A 21,371-nucleotide genomic window follows, 5' to 3' on the forward strand; every position below is an offset into this window, starting at 1 on the left:
ACGCAATATAGCATCTGAATATAATGCACCACAAGCACATTTGAATTGGCATTTCCTTGTTCATACGCTGCAAATGTGTTACCCACTCGCAATAAGTTTCCAACGAAAGAATTGGTACCTAGCTGCCACACATTCACTTGTGGGTCACAATAGTTTGTTAGCAAATCTACAACCTGATCATAGGAAAGTTCACTCAGAGTTGCATTAGGGAAAAATTTCGGAATGAGGCAAAAGACTGCACTTCATAACGTTGACAAAAAGTAATCTAATTTCACAGTACTTGGTATGTTGTGAGCAATGATGTGGGGTTAATACTGTTGCAACCACTGAGGCCATTCCTCTTCTTTTTCATTAAACTGGCGAAAAGGCAGTATAGCACTTGGAGCTACAGGTATTGCTTGTTGTTCCGTTGGGCACACAGCGTTCACCAGGAGCTGCTGTACCGTGTTTAGTAGCGTAGCTATCTGCTGCATCTGAAACTGAAACATCCGTGTTAGCTGCGTTGCATCTATTGCAGCTGTGGCGCCTGTGCTGGGGTGGGAGAGGTGGGTTGTTCATTGTGGAATAGGCGAATGCAATAAACAGACAATGCTAGCAATAAAGATAAGCACACAAGCAAAGAAAATTTCAGCAGTGCCCACCTGAAAACAGTGATTAGCTAAAATACTACAAGAAACACTTAAAACCTGTAACATGTAGATGTGTAACATGAAAAGAAAAGACAAGGTAGTATTAAGGTGCCAGCAAAATACAAAAGCCCACGACAAACAAGTGTGGCAGCCAGGCAGTGGGGTTTTCTTACACCTCGTCGCCAAATGTTAAATCCAGTCTCGTCATCAAATATTATGCCTCTGTGCTCGTTGTCAAATATGTGGAGTCTAGGAATCTTACATACTCGGTGTTCTAGATAAATAATTCAAACAAATCGTGTTAATGAGTTTTATTTCAAAATGAAAAGAGAGAATATTTAACTTTGACTACTATGGAAGTGACACAAGCAAAGAGTGACATAAAAAGTAAGCAATTGTCTTCAGTATAGACAATCCTAAGTTGCTGCTATACTAGTTACTAGTCTCGTAGCTACTATTGAACTGGGCCCCGGCACTTACATCCTCTTTACAAAGGGGCTGCTGCTGTCATGTTGTCGTCCTGGAGAGGGGTCAGCCAGCGTGCAATTGGCTGATGTCTTCTATCAGCCATCTCTTTTCCATCATTCCTGACTGGCACGCTGGCACTTGACTTTATACCGTAACACATTCTCCACAAAAATGCTTGTTTTCTTGTTGTTAATAATGTTGCCTACAAAAAAAAAATAATGATTTCACGATTAACATCGTAATGTATTAAGAATTTTATTGATAAACATTAACATAGCTCTTTTCTGCTTCCAGCTTGTTCGGGCATGCCAGTGTCCATATTTTTACGTTTGTACAAACACCTTCACGTGCCTTTTTCGTGCAGCTGGAATAGGTGGTTTCAGCAATACACATGCTTTTGTTACACCAACAACAAGAGGTTTTAGGCAGTTGCTAAAAGAAGAAGGTAGGTACCTATATTCTGTTGTAAAAGCTTTATTTGACAGTTCAGAGGCTTTTGATAAGAGTTAACAAAGATTAATGTATGGTTGTCGTGTAAATGAGCTTGTTTTTCTTTTAGAGGAAATGGCATTATTGTTTGACACCTCAGACCTCAGATAATGAACTAATGCACCTGATGTTGGCTGTTCATTGGAAAAAGAAAACCTTTCTTATGCTTACATTGAAAGATTTCTTTAAGTTACTTCTTTACCAAGATTGTGATTTCACTGGTTCCTACACAGCAAACTTCATTATATTTTTAGTGGCATTGATTCTCATTTTGTGGTACTATTCCTTCCAGAAGTTCACTTTAACTGAAGAAATGTCATTTCTCTTCAGTGCAAGCACTATGTTGTTTCTTTCTGATGGCCTGTTGTCGTAAAACTCATCTTAAACATTCTGCAAGATAAAAACGAATATACATGTCTAACAATCTATCTTGATGTCTTTTTTATTTTACCAAAACTAAACATAGGCCTATATCATACACAAATGCAAAAAAAATCGCAGTATGGTGATAAAAAATCGTCCGCAGCTCGTGGTCGTGCGGTAGCGTTCTCGCTTCCCACGCCCGGGTTCGATTCCCGGCGGGGTCAGGGATTTCCTCTGCCTCGTGATGACTGGGTGTTGTGTGATGTCCTTAGGTTAGTTAGGTTTAGGTAGTTCTAAGTTCTAGGGGACTGATGACCATAGATATTAAGTCCCATAGTGCTCAGAACCATTTGAACCATTTTTTGATAAAAAATCGTGGGTTGTAAACTCTTTACAGTCCACTACTACTTACCCTGCAGTCTCAAACTATTTGCCGTGTTGCTGATAGAACTTTTCAATCTTTGAGTCTAGATTCAGATAATTTGCAGACAGAGTGGCAGGTGAGGTATGATTCTAATTTTCTTTCAAGCTGCTAAAGATCTTGAATTTCTTGTTTTACATTAGATAGCATCTTGTTGAATCTTCGTATCAGAGGACATAACTCCATGCTGAACCTTACACAAGTAGGCAAAACCTACATGAAAACTATTTTTGTGTCTTGTATTACGTTCGTGTGATTAGCATTTCAACTAAACTGGTTATTGTTGTCAGCGACAAAACCACATGGTAGTAAAAGTATTTGGAAATCAGTGTAAGAACTCGAAGTTCCTTAAAAAGCTTCCTGCAAGACCTATAGTTAACTATTTTGCACAACATTTTTGCTATTGGATTGCAGTATCACCTCCCCAGGACAGGAACAGGGAGTTGGGCAATTTACCTAGTTTCAGATCAGTAAAGCCTCCTCTTTTTTGCTGTTTCAATTGATTTAGTAGCTCTCTTAACTTTTATCTTTGCAGTAGATTCCTGTAAGCCTGCATAAAATTTCTTTCAGTTGAAAAAAAAAAGAAAAACAGTAAACAATTCACATCTTTTCTGACTGTGTTACTGCATGGGCATGAAAAAGAAAGAAAACACATTATTTTTGTACATGGAGAATGAAATCATTTTGGTGAGTTATGTAACTGACACAATTGTTTTTATTTCGTTAACTTTTTACCTTAATTGCTGTTGCAATTGCCTCTGCTTTCTACAGAACTTTTAACAATCTTCCACTATTAACGAATGTTTAAGTGCTTTAATATTCATTTGGAGTGATGAGCTGGGAATTTAAATGCACTTTAGGTTCACTGCCCTAGATGATAATTCCATAAGACAGCAGAAGGTCACAATATGCAGAGTAAGTCAACAATTTTGTCTCTGCCCCAACACAGTGAAAGATGCATCTAAGGGCAAAACTTGCTGAACTGAGTTTCTTGATTAGTTTGCGTATGTGTTGACTGTATTTTGTCTTGGTGTCCAGCTGTAATCCAAGAAATTTTATGTAATGTGTTTCGTTTAGGTATGACCATTAATTTCTATTCTAAAAAGGAATCACATAATGTGAACTTTCATGAGATTTACACGTAACTATTAGCTGTGTCATGTTACGTTTGACACTTCATTAATATGCTTGTGTCACCTACATACATTACACTTCTTGAATTGCCCTTGAAAATGATCAGAAGATTATTCATGTAGATTAAGCTTGAGAGAGGTCTCAGTACTAATCCTTGTGCAACGTCACTTGTTATGTTCCTCATTCAGAGATAGTGCCTGTGACACAACCTGAGACCACTCTGCTTTCTCTCATTTAGTCTTCATTCATGCAAGAGCTATGCCATTAGGGTCACAATATTTTAGTTTACCAAGTAGAATACAATCCTTCACACAAGGTAACAAATACAAGGTCTGTTCAACAAATTCCAGAACTTTGTGCACAAAATTTTTCTTACCAGAAGCAGTCTTGGTACTCCTCTTGCTGGATCACCTGTGAGTTTTCTTTCATCTCATGTATCAATGGGGTGCTCAGCTGTGGAAATCCGTAAGGACCAGGTGTGGAGAGTACGGAGTACAAGGCAGCACAGTGATTTCATTTTATATGCAATAGTCGCACGCCGACAGGAGTGAATGTACGGGTGCATTATTGTGATGCAAGGGCCATAAATTGACTCACCACTTTTCATGTTGTTTTCTTCTCAAATTTTCTCAAAGATGTCGCAACACGTCCCAACAGTACTGTCAATTAATAGTTTGTCCCTGTGTCACGAAGTCATGATGAACTAATCCTTCAAAATCAAAGAACTCTATCAGCATGGCTTTGACATTTGACCTATTGTGAAGACTTAACCTTGGTCTCAATATCATAAGTGTAGGCCTACGCCTCTTCTTATGGTTCTCTTAATGAACATGTTTTCATTTGCACAATCCAAAAGCTCTTCACAGATTGCAAGGTGAAGGCCTCTCTGGTCTTGACTCATGAGCCATGGGACAAACTTGGTGACAACGCAATGCATTCCAAGATGCTTTGTCAGGATTTCATGAATGACCCAACTGAAGTGTTACATTCTTCTGCAACTTCTCGACAGTCTGTATTCTAATGTCATGCACAACTTTGTTGACATTCCTGACATGAGCATTGTTGGCATGAAAAAGAAAGAAAACACATTATTTTTGTACATGGAGAATGAAATCATTTTGGTGAGTTATGTAACTGACACAATTGTTTTTATTTCGTTAACTTTTTACCTTAATTGCTGTTGCAATTGCCTCTGCTTTCTACAGAACTTTTAACAATCTTCCACTATTAACGAATGTTTAAGTGCTTTAATATTCATTTGGAGTGATGAGCTGGGAATTTAAATGCACTTTAGGTTCACTGCCCTAGATGATAATTCCATAAGACAGCAGAAGGTCACAATATGCAGAGTAAGTCAACAATTTTGTCTCTGCCCCAACACAGTGAAAGATGCATCTAAGGGCAAAACTTGCTGAACTGAGTTTCTTGATTAGTTTGCGTATGTGTTGACTGTATTTTGTCTTGGTGTCCAGCTGTAATCCAAGAAATTTTATGTAATGTGTTTCGTTTAGGTATGACCATTAATTTCTATTCTAAAAAGGAATCACATAATGTGAACTTTCATGAGATTTACACATAACTATTAGCTGTGTCATGTTACGTTTGACACTTCATTAATATGCTTGTGTCACCTACATACATTACACTTCTTGAATTGCCCTTGAAAATGATCAGAAGATTATTCATGTAGATTAAGCTTGAGAGAGGTCTCAGTACTAATCCTTGTGCAACGTCACTTGTTATGTTCCTCATTCAGAGATAGTGCCTGTGACACAACCTGAGACCACTCTGCTTTCTCTCATTTAGTCTTCATTCATGCAAGAGCTATGCCATTAGGGTCACAATATTTTAGTTTACCAAGTAGAATACAATCCTTCACACAAGGTAACAAATACAAGGTCTGTTCAACAAATTCCAGAACTTTGTGCACAAAATTTTTCTTACCTTTTACTTATTGTGCATGGTCTCCTTTGAACAATCAATACACTGCTCCCAATGGTGTTTCCACTTCCAGAAGCAGTCTTGGTACTCCTCTTGCTGGATCACCTGTGAGTTTTCTTTCATCTCATGTATCAATGGGGTGCTCAGCTGTGGAAATCCGTAAGGACCAGGTGTGGAGAGTACGGAGTACAAGGCAGCACAGTGATTTCATTTTATATGCAATAGTCGCACGCCGACAGGAGTGAATGTACGGGTGCATTATTGTGATGCAAGGGCCATAAATTGACTCACCACTTTTCATGTTGTTTTCTTCTCAAATTTTCTCAAAGATGTCGCAACACGTCCCAACAGTACTGTCAATTAATAGTTTGTCCCTGTGTCACGAAGTCATGATGAACTAATCCTTCAAAATCAAAGAACTCTATCAGCATGGCTTTGACATTTGACCTATTGTGAAGACTTAACCTTGGTCTCAATATCATAAGTGTAGGCCTACGCCTCTTCTTATGGTTCTCTTAATGAACATGTTTTCATTTGCACAATCCAAAAGCTCTTCACAGATTGCAAGGTGAAGGCCTCTCTGGTCTTGACTCATGAGCCATGGGACAAACTTGGTGACAACGCAATGCATTCCAAGATGCTTTGTCAGGATTTCATGAATGACCCAACTGAAGTGTTACATTCTTCTGCAACTTCTCGACAGTCTGTATTCTAATGTCATGCACAACTTTGTTGACATTCCTGACATGAGCATTGTTGGCAGGCGTCGAAGAACGTCTTGAACGAGTCATCCTGAACTTCCATCTGGGCATTTTTAAACTATGTGTACCATTTGTAACACCAAGTATGGCTTATGAACTAATCACCATAGGCTTCCTGCATCATTTGGTGTTTTTCTGTATAGGTTTTCTTAAGTTTCACACAAAGTTTAATGCAGACATGTTGCTCCTGGAGCTCTGCTATCTCGAAATTTGCAAACAGTGCGACACAACTTACTACTCAATGCAGCACTGAACAATAACTAACAGACATACAACAGTCGTGTGTGAACCGCGAAATTAATGTTGCAAACGAGTGTATCACTGAAATATGCACTAACTTTAAGAATGTCGATATTGTAGACATAAACAGATTGGAGCGAAGGTTCCATACAGTCCATGGACTTCATTTAAATACGCCAGGAAAGAAATTACTAGCCGAAAAAATACGTACTTGCATTTCGAAGAAGAGTGAAGAAAAAAGTATAAGTGACAAACAAACGGAGATTAAGAAGTGCTTTAGACGAGTTCCAAGCTGTGCCATCGGCCAAACGCAAATTACCAAGTGGTTTAAACCGATTAGGCAAGAAACAATCAATCAAGTCGTCAGCTAAACGAAAATTATGAAGTGGTTTAAACCGAAGAGGACAGATGTGGATGAAGCAAAACTTATACAAGCTCCAGAAGTTAACTCACCTGCTGATTGCCACCAGCGAACAGAAGCCACACACAAGAAAGATACAGAAAATTTTTTAGGGTAAGTGCTGTATTAGAAATGCCATTAGATAAAGAATCAGAAACCGTTTCAACTAAAGTTACTAAGTACCCAGATTTTGCTATACTACACCATAACGTTCAGTCACTCACAAATAAAATTTACATGTTGGAAGCACTACTCCAGTATGCACTAAAATTAACCTCAATCTCAGGATATAGATTAGCAAGTCATTTTAGCCGAGAGTTTTCCAAACATGGTGGCTCTGCTATCTTTGTGAAAGAACAAATAAAGTTCTGTGGTGTCAATAAAAGTTATATTGACTCAATTGAAAAAGACTTTGAACTTTCCATTACCAAACTGCCAGAGCTTAATTTCATAGTTATTAACATATATAGAGCACCAAGTGGAAACCTGTCAGTCTTCATGAATAAACTAGAGGTTCTGCTGAACAGGATCAGTACACTAAATATGAAGATAGTGCTATGTGGGGATTTCAATATTGATTTTTCAAAAGACAGCAGCAGCAGAGATGCTTTGATAAATATGACCAACACATTCAATATGATCCCCACAATACACTGTCCAACAAGATTAACAGAATGCACAAATTCCATTATTGACCAAATATTCATCTCAGAAACAACTTACAGATTCACAAGCAGAGTACTGAGCATGGGTTATAGTGATCATAAGGCACAGCTGCTGTGTATAGAAATGCCAACAAGTAGTAGCAGTTCCGGAAAAGTAGTTGAAAAAAGAACCTTTTCTGAAGATAACATTATAATTTTTAATCTCTTACTGGCGAAGGAAAACTGGGGAAGCATCGCCACTCAGAACAATATTGATAGCATGTACATGAGTTTTCAGAGCATCTTTCTTCACTATTTTAATGTAGCATTTCCAAAAGTAGTAAAAGCAGTAAAACCTAACAATAATAAGCAATGGGTAACTAAAGGCATAAAAATTTCCAGTGAGAGAAACAGATTTCTGCAGTACTCTTGTAATAAATATAGAGTAAGCCAAGAATTCGCAGATTATTCAAAAGCCTACAAAAGAATCTATGGTAGAGCAATCAAAGAGGCAAAAATTATGTGGAATGACAATTTGATAAGAAACTCGTCTAACAAAATGAGATCCACATGGAGAGTTATAAAGAAAGAAACTTGTAGCTCAGTGCCAAAGAAAAAGAATGTATCATTAACACTAGAAGGCTCAAAAGTCACAGACCCAAAAAAAGAATGTAACACTTCAGTTGGGTCATTCATGAAATCCTGACAAAGCATCTTGGAATGCATTGTGTTGTCACCAAGTTTGTCCCATGGCTCATGAGTCAAGACCAGAGAGACCTTCACCTTGCAATCTGTGAAGAGCTTTTGGATTGTGCAAATGAAAACATGTTCATTAAGAGAAAAAAAATTGTGGAAAAATTCAATGAATACTTCAACCTCACTAGCTGAAGACCTCATTCAAGTACACTGGCAAAGACCAGTCCCAAGTTTCTCCAGCAAGTCAGTGATCTCGACTGCTTCTATGTATGTGTATGAAACGAACCCCAATGAAATTATAAGTAAAATTAAATCATTAAGCAATAAAATGTCAAGTGGTCTTGATGAAGTACCTGATTTCATATTAAAAGCATGTGCTCACCACATAGCAAACCCCTTGACAAAAATTTTCAACCTCTCTTTAAAAACTGGTGTATTCCCAGATATTTTTAAAATAGCAAAAGTTTCACCACTGCTAAAAAAAGGTTCTTCTGAAAAAATATCAAACTACCGACCCGTGTCACAGTTAAGTTCCTTCTCAAAAATTCTAGAAAAACTCTTCTATGACAGGCTTTTAAGTTTCATAAATAAGTATGCACCTCTTACAGTACAACAACATGGTTTTAGAAGGTCTAAATCTACACAGGCAGCAATTTTCGAATTCAATCCCTTGATCAACATAAATTAGCTGCAGGTATTTTTCTAGATCTATCAAAAGCCTTCGATGTCCTGGACCATAACATTCTGCTCGAAAAATTAGAAAGAGGAGAAGTAAGAGGTGTAGCACATAGCTGGTTGTGTTCATACATAAAAAACCACAGGCAGAAAGTATCACTTCAGTATGAATTCAACAAAATGAATAAAACAAGAAACAACTCCTTTCTTTCTAGGGAATTACCAATAAAATATGGTGTACCACAGGGGTCAATCTTAGGTCCACTACTCTTCTTGATTTATGTGGACGACTTAGTTGAATATATGAGTCCCACAAAAACTATCCTGTTTGCCGATGACACCAGCATATTGCTCACTGGATCCAGTCCAGAAACTTTGCGGTTCACAGCAGAAAGTTCTATGAAAAGACTTTCTGAGTGGTTCACAAAAAACAAACTCGTTATAAATACTGAAAAAACTGTGTGTATCGATTTTCATTTAATTCCTCCAACTAATCAAATGTCTATTCAAGCCTAATTAAAAACTGATCCCCTAGGAAATGTGTCACAAAATTCTTGGGTCTTTGGGTTCAGCAAGACTTAAAGTTGGACACACATATAAATAACTTGTGTAGAAAACTATCATCTGTGTGCTATGGCCTAAGAATTTTAAAGGCTACAACAAGCAAAACAACAGTACTGCAGGCACACTATGCACAGTTCCACTCACTAATCAGATATGGGATCATTTTATGGGGATACTCAACTTACAGTGTAAAGGTTTTTAGAATGCAAAAAAGAGCTTTAAGAATAATTTGTGGCCTTAAAAAGATGGAGTCCTGTAAATCCCATTTTACTGAGCTTGGTGTCCTAAATGTTCCAAGTTTATTCATTTATGAAACTATCTTGTACACTAGGGACTACCTCCAGAAAACAGGCAAACTGCTACAGAACAAAAGTGTACACGACTATAGTACCAGAAGGGAATCAAATATACATCAAAAATATCACAGAACAACCACCTATCAGAGGAGCATGATTAACATTGGTGTAATACTACACAATAAGATACCAGAGGAAATAAAAAATACTACTCATCCAATATTTAAAGCTAAACTAAAGGCATTTCTAATAAAGCACTGTTTCTATTCTGTCAGAGAATTTCTGAATAAGTAACGAAATTAATTTGTAGTAGGTTCCTAATTTTAATTGCTAATGCTATGTATTATTGTAACTTATCTTTGACCTGTCCAATATCAATTGTACAATTTGTGCTTTTATTACACTGTTGAAACTAAAAGACAAGCAGCACATTTGTATTCCATTAATCAGGTTTTTGGTACAAAATTTTGCTAAAACTTGTAATGGAAGGATTGTTTTGAAGAGTTTTTTCCAGTCCATTGTGTTAGATACATTCACCCGAATGACAATAACTGTATTACAATTGTTAACCAAAGGCGCAACATTCTCATATGGCTCATTTGCTGTTTTCCTGTAAAGAAGACAGGCACAATTAAGACATTTACATTGATATTCCTACTAGGTGTTTCCATTATTTCATTTGGTAGTTCATTACCTTCAAAAGGTGAGGATCTTGTCTGAAATAAGTTTTAACCTTTCGAGTAGAGACAGCATCTGTGAGCATTTCATTAATCTTCAGAAGTTTTAGTTCAGTAGTAAGAAGAGGTCATACACATTTGTATATATGAAGTACTTCTTGAATATGGCATCATTAATTGTCTTCAACACCCTTTCTCATTTTGAGCTTAAAATTGTATTCATGTCAGAAACATTTAATTAAGGAAACTAGTAAATTATCAAACGGAATTGTTGGCCTGGGGGAAATGTTTAGTGTTGCTAGTAGGCACATGTAAAAGTAATTTTAATTTCAGAATTACCCGCTTTCTCACTTCAGGTCACTTTTGCTTTTGAATTTGCTTGTCAGCAATACTAAAACTTTAGCCCCTGGAAGGTAATTATTGACCAGCAACTGTCCATAATTTATTGTAATTGTAATCTTATGTTGTTCTTCGTTGCTGACATTTCAGCATTTTCATACCATACTTTGAAATTTTGCACAGATGTGGTATTTACAATGCCATTGAAGAAAAGCAATCCAAGTGGAAGCAAACGTTCTTCTTCAGAGGGTACAAATTCAGATATGGGTTACGAGACCCAGGATTCAGCAGGAGAAGATAATCAGGGGGAACAAACAAAAAATGCCGAGGAACAAGAAGAGGAGGATTTAGATGACTTTGATGATGAAGATGGAGAAGACTGGTTGCACAGTATGGGCATGGGGAAAGAAGAAATTCGGAAACTGAACAGTAAACAGGTAGAAATCTGAACATTTACTTATCAGTTATTATTATTTTATGAAACACAATGAAATGAAAGTTGTTGGTTTCTATGGATCTAAAAGGGTCCAAGGTAGGTGTTGTGTCTACAAGTGTATCCACAGTGTGGTTTATTTTTGTGTGATCTTATGTATGTACACAGGAGGCTCCACCTAACACTATCAGTCTCATTTTATGTAACCCATAGTTTTCAGCCCAGTTTTGACAAATGGTGGCTCATTCAGTATTCATTAGAATATTTTAGATTGTACTACTTTGCCACCATACAAAATACTTAAAACTATTAAAATAACTCGTGCTTCAATCATGTTACAGTAGTTTTTATCAGGATATGCACTGTGTCTATTGAAAGTGGATACTTCAATATGTTATCTCTCTACTGGTGTCTCAAGACTGCTGACGTAAATTTCTATTCTCCCTATAATATCACTACATAGTATGTTGTAGAATTGAGGGAGGGAATATGGGAGATTATGGCAAATTTCAAAGCTTGCTTATAATTTGTAGCTCACTGAAAATCGGTGGTAAAATTCTGGGTGCTGTTTTTTCTTCCAGTACACCTGAATAATTACAGGTCAGTTTTCACTATTCAGTTTGGTTAGACAGTGTGGCGACATCCATTGATTCTTCTCCCAGGTGAGCACACTCTGCCCATTGTACCAGAATTGCTGGCTGTTGAGCTGGTGGAGCTCTGTAAACAGTCTTCCCTTTTGATGTTGTTAGATAAATGCTTTAACTCTTAAAGTTGTCTTTCTTTGTGTGTTCATTCACAGCTGCCTCACAAACAATTTGGCTCCCTAGAATTTCATAGGCTGCCTACAATTGCAGCAATGTTCTGCTGGTTACACAGAGTCATTTACAAAAGGTGATGCACAATATATGGCAAATTTCTCTCACCTTTGAGAGCTCGTGCACTAAGTATGGCAATCGGCTGTATGGGAAATGTTGCAACGTACAAGACTGTTCTCGCAGTGTTGTGTATCCCTGTTTTTTGGCTATGGAACTCATCCTTTTGAGCATGCGCTTCATTAAGCAACATAGCAAAGGGAAAGCCACACACCACATTTTTTTTTAATAACATGAGAAAATGTTCTAATTCTTGTGTAGCACAGTTCCAATGACTATGATGCAATACAAACCTGCTCTTTTCAGTTCCAAATAGACAAACCAGCCTTTTGAAATCATCTGGTTATTTTAAAATGATGTACCTACGTTAGAATGAATGTCTGTGTCTGCAGCAGTAAGTTTCTTTCCAAGTACTCATTGCTACTCATCTAGCACCCACAAAATAACATGATTACCCTCCTCCCATGTATTGAATAATGAATAAAGTATTAAGTAAAATTTCCCTGATGTAGCTTTGACAATGCTAGTATGGACATATTACAGCAACACAATTAAACAATGGAAAATCCACGGTGGAATGTAACAGTATTATAAAAATGAAAATTGCTACTCACCATATAGTGGAGATGCTGATTCGCAGATAGGCACAACAAAAAGACAGTTCCAAATAAAGCTTTGGCCCGTAAGGCCTTCATCAAAAATAGATGACAGACACACACGCACGCGCACAATTCGCACACACGATTCCAGTCTAAGTTAACTGTAGCCACGCTGCGAGCAGCGGCACCAGTGCATGATGGGTGTGGCTACTGGGTGGGGGGTAAGGAGGAGGCTGGAGCAGGCAGGGGGAGGGATACTAGGGTAGGGGTAGTGGACAGTGCAGTGCTGCTAGGGAGCACGTAGGGACAAGGTGGAGAGGGTAGGGCAGCTATGTGCAGTTGGGAGGTTAGACGGAGACAGGTGGGGAGAGGAGGTAGTGGAAAAGGAGAGAAGTAAAAAGACTGGGTGTGATAGTAGAATGAGGGCTGTATAGTGCTGGAATGGGAACAGGGATGCTGGATGGGTGAGGACAATGACTAATGAAGGTTGAGGCCAGGAGAGTTATAGGAACATAGGATATATTGCAGGGAAAGTTCCCACCTATGCAATTCTGAAAAGCTGGTGTTGGTGGAAAGGATCCATATGGCACAGGTGGTGAAGCAGTTATCGAAATGAAGGATTTCATGTTTGGCAGTGTGCTCAACAATTGGGTGGTCCACTTGTTTCGTGGCCACAGTTTGTCGGTGGCCATTCATGTGGACAGATAGCTTGTTAGTTGTCATGCCAACAAAGAATGCAGCACAGTGGTTGCAGCTTAGCTTGTAGATCACATGACTGGTGTCACAGGTAGCCCTTCCTTTGATGGGTTGGGTGATGTTTGTGATCGGACTGGAGTAGGTGGTGGTAGTGGTGGTGGTGATGGTGGTGGTGGGAGGGTGTATGGGACAGGTCTTGCATCTAGGTCTATTACAGGGGTGTGAAACATGAGGTAAGGGGCTGGAAGCAGGGGTTGTGTATGGATGGACGAGTATATTGTGCAGGTTCAATGGATGGTGGAATACAACTGTGGGAGGGGTGGGAAGGATAGTGGGCAGGACATTTCTCATTCCAGGGCACAGTGAGAGGTGGTTGAAAACCTGGCAGAGAATGTAATTCAGTGGCTCCAGTCCTGGGTGGTACTGATTTACTCGGGGAATACTGCTAGACTGTGGGACTTTGGAAGGTGGTGGGAGACTGGAAAGGTAAGGCACAGGAGATTTGTTTTTGTTGGTTGGGAGGATAATTATGATCTGTGAGACCCTCGGTATATTTTGAGAGAGACCACTCGTCACTGCAGATTCAGCAACCGTGGGTGGCTAATCTGTACGGAAGGGATTTCTTTGTATGGAATGGGTTGCAGCTGTCGAAGCGGAGGTATTCCTGGTGGTTAGTAGGTTTGATATGGGCAGAGGTACTGATGTAGCCATCTTTGAGGCGGAGGTCAACATCCAGGAAGGTGGCTTGTTGGGTTTAGTAGGACCAGGTGAACCAAATGGGGGAGAAGGTTCTGGAGGAATGTGGATAGTGTGTCCTCACCCGTGTTCCAGATCGCAGTGATGTCATCAGTGAATTTGAACCAGGTTAGGGGTTTAGGATTCTGGATGTATATGAAGGATTCCTCTAGATGGCCCATGATGCCATGCGGGTGCCCATAGCTGTACCCTTGGATTTGTTTGTAGGTAATGCCTTCAAAGAAGAAGTAATTGTGAATTTGGATATAGTTGGTCATGGCGGCGACTAGGAAGGAGGTTGTTGGTTTGGAATCCATCGAGTGTTGGGAAAGGTAGTGTTCAATAGTGATAAGGCCATGGACATTAGAGAAATGGAGGTGTCATCAATAGTGACAAGCAGGGCACCAGGTGGTAAAGGGACAGGAACTGTGGAGAGTCGGTGGAGGAACGAGAGAAGAAATTCTCTTAGTGGGGGCACAGTAACTGGTCACAATGGGGCATACTGGGTGGTTGGGTTTATGGATTTTAGGAAGCATGTAGAAGGTAGTAGTGTGGGGAGTGGTAGGGGTGAGCAGAGAGATGGACTCCAGTGTGAGGTTCTGGGATGGGTGTAAGAAATCGAGGAGTGACTGGAGATCCTTCTGGATTTCTGGAATGGGGTCACTGCGGCAATGTTTGTAGATGGATGTATCTTACAGCTGGCAGAGTCCTTCTGCCAGGTAATGCTGCAGTTCAAAGCAACAGTGGTGGAGTCATTGTCTGCAGGTAAAATTATAAGGTCGGGATCAGTTTTTAGATGGTGGACTGCAATTCTTTCTGCAGATGTAAGGTTAGTTTGCATGTTGAGGGACTTGGGGAATGATGGTGAGGCAACATTTGAGGTTAAGAAATTCTGGAAAGTCAACGGGGTGGTTTGGGAGCAGTGGGGGTGGATCACGGTTTGATGGAGGAGTGAACTGAGTTAGGCAGAGTTCAACATTGGTCTTTGCTTGAGTCTGATTGGTAGGGTTGGTGGCGAAAAAGTATTTCTACTGTAACGACCAGAAGGAGAGAAGGTGAGGTGAGATGATATTTAACAAGTCCTGCATGATTGAATATGGGAGTGGGGCAAAAGGCGAGACCTTCGGAAGGGACTAATATTTCTGTGGGGCTAAGGCTTCTGGAGGAAGGATTCATGACACTGTTTCAGGTCTGTTTAGGTTCAGAATTCTGTGTGGTGGTGGGAGTGAGTTTAGAGGGTGGGGTAAATGTAGTAGGTCTGCGAGACAGGGTTTGTCAGCTGAGGCGGCGTGGAGGAGGTATGGAGGTTGTTGTGGTACTTTTTTCTTTTTCCGTCATCAGTCTACTAACTGGTTTGATGCGGCCCGCCATGAATTCCTTTCCTGTGCTAACCTCTTCATCTCAAAGTAGCACTTGCAACCTAAGTCCTCAATTATTTGCTTGACATATTCCAATCTCTGTCTTCCTCTACAGTTTTTGCCCTCTACAGCTCCCTCTAGTACCATGGAAGTCATTCCCTCATGTCTTAGCAGATGTCCTATCATCCTGTCCCTTCTCCTTATCAGTGTTTTCCACATATTCCTTTCCTCTCCGATTCTGCATAGAACCTCCTCATTCCTTACCTTATCAGTCCACCTAATTTTCAACATTCGTCTACAGCACCACATCTCAAATGCTTCGATTCTCTTCTGTTCCGGTTTTCCCACAGTCCATGTTTCACTACCATACAATGCTGTACTCCAGACGTACATCCTCAGAAATTTCTTCCTCAAATTAAGGCCGGAATTTGATATTAGTAGACTTCTCTTGGCTAGAAATGCCTTTTTTGCCATAGCGAGTCTGCTTTTGAGGTCCTCCTTGCTCCGTCCATCATTGGTTATTTTACTGCCTAGGTAGCAGAATTCCTTAACTTCATTGACTTCGTGACCATCAATCCTGATGTTAAGTTTCTCGCTGTTCTCATTTCTACTACTTCTCATTACCTTTGTCTTTCTCCAATTTACTCTCAAACCATACTGTGTACTCATTAGACTGTTCATTCCGTTCAGCAGATCATTTAATTCTTCTTCACTTTCACTCAGGATAGCAATGTCATCAGCGAATCTTATCATTGATATCCTTTCACCTTGTATTTTAATTCCACTCCTGAACCTTTCTGTTATTTCCATCATTGCTTCCTCGATGTACAGATTGAAGAGTAGGGGCGAAAGGCTACAGCCTTGTCTTACACCGTTCTCAATACGAGCACTTCGTTCTTGATCGTCCACTCTTATTATTCCCTCTTGGTTGTTGTACATATTGTATATGACCCGTCTCTCCCTATAGCTTACCCCTACTTTTTTCAGAATCTCGAACAGCTAGCACCATTTCATATTGTCGAACGCTTTTTCCCGGTCGACAAATCCTATGAAAGTGTCTTGATTTTTCTTTAGCCTTGCTTCCATTATTAGCCGTAACGTCAGAATTGCCTCTCTCGTCCCTTTACTTTTCCTAAAGCCAAACTGATCGTCACCTAGCGCATTCTCAATTTTCTTTTCCATCCTTCTGTATATTATTCTTGTAAGCAGCTTCGATGCATGAGCTGTTAAGCTGATTGTGCGATAATTCTCGCACTTGTCAGCTCTTGCCGTCTTCGGAATTGTGTGGATGATGCTTTTTCGAAAGTCAGATGGTATATCGCCAGACTCATATATTCTACACACCAACGTGAATAGTCGTTTTGTTGCCACTTCCCCCAATGATTTTAGAAATTCTGATGGAATGTTATCTATCCCTTCTGCCTTATTTGACCGTAAGTCCTCCAAAGCTCTTTTAAATTCCGATTCTAATACTGGATCCCCTATCTCTCCTAAATCGACTCCTGTTTCTTCTTCTATCACATCAGACAAATCTTCACCCTCATAGAGGCTTTCAATGTATTCTTTCCACCTATCTGCTCTCTTCTCTGCATTTAACAGTGGAATTCCCGTTGCACTCTTAATGTTACCACCATTGCTTTTAATGTCACCAAAGGTTGTTTTGACTTTCCTGTATGCTGAGTCTGTCCTTCCGACAATCATATCTTTTTCAATGTCTTCGCATTTTTCCAGCACCCATTTCGTCTTAGCTTCCCTGCACTTACTATTTATTTCATTCCTCAGCGACTTGTATTTCTGTATTCCTGATTTTCCCGGAACATGTTTGTACTTCCTCCTTTCATCAATCAACTGAAGTATTTCTTCTGTTACCCATGGTTTCTTCGCAGCTACCTTCTTTGTACCTATGTTTTCCTTCCAAACTTCTGTGATGGCCCTTTTTAGAGATGTCCATTCCTCTTCAACTGTACTGCCTACTGCGCTATTCCGTATTGCTGTAGCTATAGCGTTAGAGAACTTCAAATGTATCTCGTCATTCCTTAGTACTTCCGTATCCCACTTCTTTGCGTGTTGATTCTTCCTTACTAATGTCTTGAACTTCAGCCTACTTTTCATCACTACTATATTGTGATCTGAGTCTATATCTGCTCCTGGGTACGCCTTACAATCCATTATCTGATTTCGGAATCTCTGTCTGACCATGATGTAATCTAATTGAAATCTTCCCGTATCTCCCGGCCTTTTCCAAGTATACCTCCTCCTCTTGTGATTCTTGAACAGGGTATTCGCTATTACTAGCTGGAACTTGTTACAGAACTCAATTAGTCTTTCTCCTCTTTCATTCCTTGTCCCAAGCTCATATTCTCCCGTAACCTTTTCTTCTACTCCTTCCCCTACAACTGAATTCCAGTCGCCCATGACTATTAGATTTTCGTCTCCCTTTACATACTGCATTACCCTTTCAATATCCTCATACACTTTCTCTATCTGTTCATCTTCAGCTTGCGACGTTGGCATGTATACCTGAACTATCGTTGTCGGTGTTGGCCTGCTGATTAGAACAACCCGGTCACTGAACTGTTCACAGTAACACACCCTCTGCCCTACCTTCCTATTCATAACGAATCCTACACCTGTTATACCATTTTCTGCTGCTGTTGATATTACCTGATACTCATCTGACGAGAAATCCTTGTCTTCCTTCCATTTCACTTCTCTGACCCCTACTATATCTAGATTGAGCCTTTGCATTTCCCTTTTTAGATTTTCTAGTTTCCCTACCACGTTCAAGCTTCTGACATTCCACGCCCCGACTCGTAGAACGTTATCCTTTCGTTAATTATTCAATCTTTTTCTCATGGTAACCTCCCCCTTGGCAGTCCCCTCCCGGAGATCCAAATGGGGGACTATTCCGGAATCTTTTGCCAATGGAGAGATCATCATGACACTTCTTCAATTACAGGCCACATGTCCTGTGGATACATGTTACGTGTCTTTAATGCAGTGGTTTCCATTGCCTTCTGCATCCTCATGTCGTTGATCATTGCTGATTCTTCCGCCTTTAGGGGCAATTTCCCACCCCTAGGACAAGAGAATGCCCCTGAACCTCTACAAGGTGGGAATAGGAAGTGAGCAGGGTGGAGAGCTTTTTGAGATGGCGTTGTCCATGTTGCTCTAGTTTCTGGACGGTAAGAGTTTCAGTGTGTGTTGTGGGTTCCAGAAATTTCAGATTGCATAGCAGGAGAATTTTGCGGGTGAAGTGTAGGTACTGCAAGGAGGTTTGGGTTAGGTTGATATGGTTTTACAGGACTATGTTGGTTAGGGCTAAGAATTGGTGGAATCTGAACAGGTGGAAGTTATTGTGGAAGGAGGGGTGGCATCCGGAGATGGGTAGTTTGATTCCACCGTTGCACCCAGTCTTTTTACTTCTGTCCTTTTCCGCTGCCCTCTCTCCCCTGCCCCCTGTCTAAACCTCCCGACTGCACAAGCTGCACTACCTTCTCCACCTTGTTCCTGTATGCTCCCTAGCTGTACTGCACTGTCCGCTAATCGTACCCTACTGTCCCCCCACTGCCTGCCACAGCCTCCTCCGTACCCCCGCCCAGTCCTCCACTCCCATCATGCACTGGTGCTGCTGCTCGCAATATGGCTACAGTAGACTTAGACTGCAGTATTGTGTGTGTGTGTGTGGGGGGGGAGGGGGGGGGTCTATTTTTCTCCACTATATGGTGAGTGGCAACTTTCCTTTTCATAACATTGTTACAACAATAAAGTAATTGAGTAAATGATGGGAGTATGTATTAATTACTGATCAGGATTTATATTTATTTCAAAGAGGATTCACTAAACACTTCTGTTATAACTCAAATTCCCTGATAGAAACTTCATGTAAATGGATTGATAAAAAATCTACCAACTAGGCAGGGGCAGGTGAAAACATATGTAAAGGATAAGGAAATATGCAAGCTCTTGGAATGAATGCTTCATTCTTCTGGCAGTGGGAGAGTTTGGAAAAGTTGTACCCAGAACCCCAGGTCACGGGGAAACTTACCAGACCTGATGATGACAGTTGGTTGTTGGGGACTGCACTATATGTGATTTGAAAACCTCAGAGCTTGAAGGTGGAAGATAGGGAAATAAACAAGACAGAGCTCACTGACATAACATCGTGCGAGAGTTAATAAGAACAGAAAGCTGAGTGCATTTTATGTGGTAGAGGTGAGGGGCAGCGAAAAATAGATAAGCCAGGACATAAAAGATACATAAAACTGAAAGGAATAGTTACTGAGAAGAAATGCTGAGACTGAAGAAATTAAGGCCAGGTGGCTGGTGAGAAGTGAGGACATGCTGTAATGGCAGTTCGCACCTATGGTGTTGAGAGACACTGGTGTCTTGGGGGAAGAATTCAGATGACACATGTGGTGAAACAGTCACTGAGGTCATGGCTGTCATGTTGTGGAGTACAAGCTGGAACAGGATGTTGTGTATTGACAGTAAACAACCTCTGTCTATGTCCATTCACCCTAATTGATAACTTGGTGGTAGACACACCAGTGAAAAGGCAAAACAATGTTTACATAACAACTAGTATACATCCTGTCATTTCATAGATGGCTATATCAGTGATAGTATATGTTTTGCCAGTTACAGAGTTACAGGACTGGTGTAGGTGGTGGCAGGAGTATGCATAGGGCACAGTGGGACATTCACTGAGTTAGGAGCCATATGGTAGGGAAATTGATGCAGAAGCAGTCTACGTCTGACCAGGATATTGCAGAGATTTGGGGGGGAGGAGTGGGGGTGCCAGAAAGCTATTCCAGGTGTGGTGAGCAGAATGGAAATGGACCTCATTTCAGGACATGATTTTAGGAAGCCATAGCTTTGTCAAAGTAGCTGACTGATATACTCAAGAACAGGATAATACTGAGTGACAAGAGGTGTACTCCTAAGATTTTTTTTTTTTTTTTTTTTTTTTTTTTGAAGGTTCAACATTACCAAGACTGGGTGTGATGCCCCCGAAAATCTGCTTTTCAACTTGGGCTGGTGTGGTACTTTTGTCCTGTGAAGGCTGAGTAGAGAATGTTGGTGTATTACTTTAAATAGTTGGCATCCGAAGGCTGAGTAGAGAATGTTGGTGTATTACTTTAAATAGTTGGCATCCGAACTAAAACATCTGCCTAGAATGACAAGGCTGTATGGGAGGGAACGTTTGAATGAAATGGATGGCAACTATCAAAATGTAAGTACTATTGTTTGTTGGTGGGTTTAATGTGAACAGACATGTTGCTGACACTTGATGAGGATAAGGTCAACATAAAGGAAAGGATTCAGTGAAGGACAATGTGAAATTTAAGTTGAAGAATGTATTTACAGTTTGCAAAAATTTTAACATGCAAGCTGTACTGTGAGTCCATACAAGATATTATCAATGCATCTAAATCAAACCTGGAGCTGAAGATGTATGAATTCTAAAGCCACTTCCAGGTGACCCATGAAAAGGTTAGCATAGGAAGGAGCCATCCTGGTTCCCATGGTTGTGCCTCTGATCTGTATGTATGTCTATCCCTTAAAGTTAAAGTAGTTTTTGGTAAGTATCAAGTTCATTAAGGCGAAGAGGAAGGACAACATAGGTTTGGAATCAGGTATGGACTGGTCGAGGTAACGTTCAGCAGAGACAGACCATGGACATGGGGGATGTTGGATGTTGATATAGAGAGAGGTGGCATCAGTGGTGACAAGCGAAGGTTGTGATGGGAGTGTGACAGGCACAGATTTCAGATGATCTAGAAAATGATTGGTATCTTTAATATAAGAGGGAAATCTTTGTACTATAAGTTGCAAATTTTGATCAACTAAGGCAGATATACATTTGCGGGGTGCTTCGAAGCCAGCAACTATGGGATGGCCAGGGTAATTTGATTTTTGGATCATAGAAAGATGACAA

The 21,371-nt window shown here is 40.1% G+C and overlaps 1 protein-coding gene across 1 annotated transcript in view; it reads left to right on the forward strand.

Moving 5' to 3' along the window:
* LOC124544889 (protein downstream neighbor of son homolog) overlaps positions 1-21,371 on the forward strand; it is a 91,810-nt gene that overhangs the window by 58,137 nt on the left and 12,302 nt on the right. The window contains exons 6-7 of the mRNA XM_047123616.1: positions 1,392-1,542; positions 10,921-11,174. Coding sequence (XP_046979572.1) covers positions 1,392-1,542; positions 10,921-11,174 — 405 coding nt within the window. The remainder of the gene's footprint in view (positions 1-1,391; positions 1,543-10,920; positions 11,175-21,371) is intronic.

This window comes from Schistocerca americana, chromosome 8 (assembly GCF_021461395.2).
Source record: "Schistocerca americana isolate TAMUIC-IGC-003095 chromosome 8, iqSchAmer2.1, whole genome shotgun sequence".
Lineage (NCBI taxonomy): Eukaryota > Metazoa > Arthropoda > Insecta > Orthoptera > Acrididae > Schistocerca > Schistocerca americana.